The sequence below is a fragment of the Antrostomus carolinensis genome, unplaced genomic scaffold, assembly GCF_000700745.2.
Source record: "Antrostomus carolinensis isolate BGI_N321 unplaced genomic scaffold, ASM70074v2 scaffold19428, whole genome shotgun sequence".
Classification (NCBI taxonomy): Eukaryota; Metazoa; Chordata; class Aves; order Caprimulgiformes; family Caprimulgidae; genus Antrostomus; species Antrostomus carolinensis.
In genome coordinates this window covers 8,139-9,581 of record NW_010331132.1, presented here as the reverse complement: position 1 = coordinate 9,581, position 1,443 = coordinate 8,139, and the positions used below count along the sequence as shown (strand labels likewise).

Genomic DNA, 1,443 nt, shown 5'->3' with positions numbered 1-1,443 from the left:
GACCTCAGCCCCGCAGGGAGCTGAGGGGACAGCAGCACCACAGGGATGTTTGGCTCAGCTCAGCACCCCACCAGGGGAGGAGGGACATCCCTTGCCCCACTGTGGTGGCCCAGCTCTCCTGAGCAAGGCTCTGCCCAGCAGCACCCTGTGCAGGCCACTGCCACCCACAGACAGAATCTGCCCCAGGGATACACCGGATACGGACAAGCGCCTGCCAGTGGCCACATTCCCTGCAGAGCTGCAGGAGCTGGGGCACCCACAGGAGCAGCCAGTAGCTTGCTCCCCAGCTTGAGTGCTCTCACCTCTGCCAGGCGCAGGTTCTCTGGCTTCACACGCACGCTGTGGGCCACCGAGTCAAGTACCTCCATGGCACTGGAGTTCTCCTTGCTGATACTCACGAGAAACTGCCGTGAAGAAAGTGCCACATCAGTCACATCACCCCAGTGCAGGCAGGCCCTTGCTTAACACAAGGCTTAGCCCATTAGCACACAGCCAGCTGCCTGGGGCACCTCCAGGAACCCTCTCAGGCCATCTCCCCAGAGCAGATGGTGTCCTTTACCTTGATGGGTTTCTTGTGTGGCTCCTTTGCAAAGTAGTAGACAGTCAGCACCTTCTGCTTCTGTGGGAGGGGCACAGGGAGGTACAGGAAGGGGTCAAAGGTGATGGACACCTGCAGACGTGAGAGCACATTCAGTTGTGGGAAGTGCTTGTGACAGATCAGCAGGGCAGCAGCCCCTCCAGACCTGCCCTGTGCCCTCTGAGGGTCAGAAACCTGCTGCACAGCCAGGACAGGGACAGAGCCCCCAGGGCTGCCCTACCTTGGAACACACTGGGCACACCAGCTTGGATTTGTACTGGCCCTGGAATAGGTCCACAATAAAAGAGTCGTTCCTCATCTTGTGTCGCTGCCAGGCCTCCTCAGCTACTACCTGTGGGGAGACAGGGCTCAGCACTATGCTAAACCACCCAGGCCAGGGCTGCTCTCCTGGTGACCCTGGGGACGGACATCCTCACCTCATCAGGCCTCCCATCTGAGTCAACAGTTTCTGTGTAGGGCTTGTTCTGGATGCGGTTGAGGTCCTCGTGCAGGCCATCAAGCAGGAAGGCCATGAACTCCTGAGCATCGTGCTGGGCATAGCCAGTGAACTGGCTGGCCTTGCTGGCCACAATTGCCTGGGGGAAGCACAGTAGTCAGGGCTGGCCAGCAGCCCCCGGGCAGCACAAAACCTGTCTGCAGCCACCCACACCCACCTGGCCCTGTGGCCCTACCTTCAGTTTAGAGGGCTGGAAGGCGTGGTGCGTGCCCTTCCACAGTGCCCGCAGCAGCATGGCAAAGCCGATGGCCAGGCGTCCCCCCGTCCCCAGCGGGTTGTTGTAGTTGATTTCTGACTCGAAGGACCGATCTGCAGGAGACAGGAGAGCGAGGATGGCTGCTGCCTGCAC

General features: G+C 60.4%; 1 protein-coding gene across 1 annotated transcript in view; it reads right to left on the bottom strand.

Moving 5' to 3' along the window:
* Window positions 1–302: 302 nt before the first annotated feature.
* Window positions 303–1,443, bottom strand: part of USP19 (ubiquitin specific peptidase 19) — a gene marked incomplete at its 3' end in the record, with an annotated part of 8,646 nt that continues 7,505 nt past the window's right edge. Inside the window, exons 12-16 of the mRNA XM_029086259.1 lie at window positions 1,270–1,403; window positions 1,015–1,173; window positions 819–929; window positions 560–670; window positions 303–404 (exon numbers count right to left, since the gene is read on the bottom strand). Of these exons, the coding sequence (XP_028942092.1) occupies window positions 303–404; window positions 560–670; window positions 819–929; window positions 1,015–1,173; window positions 1,270–1,403 (617 nt within the window). The remainder of the gene's footprint in view (window positions 405–559; window positions 671–818; window positions 930–1,014; window positions 1,174–1,269; window positions 1,404–1,443) is intronic.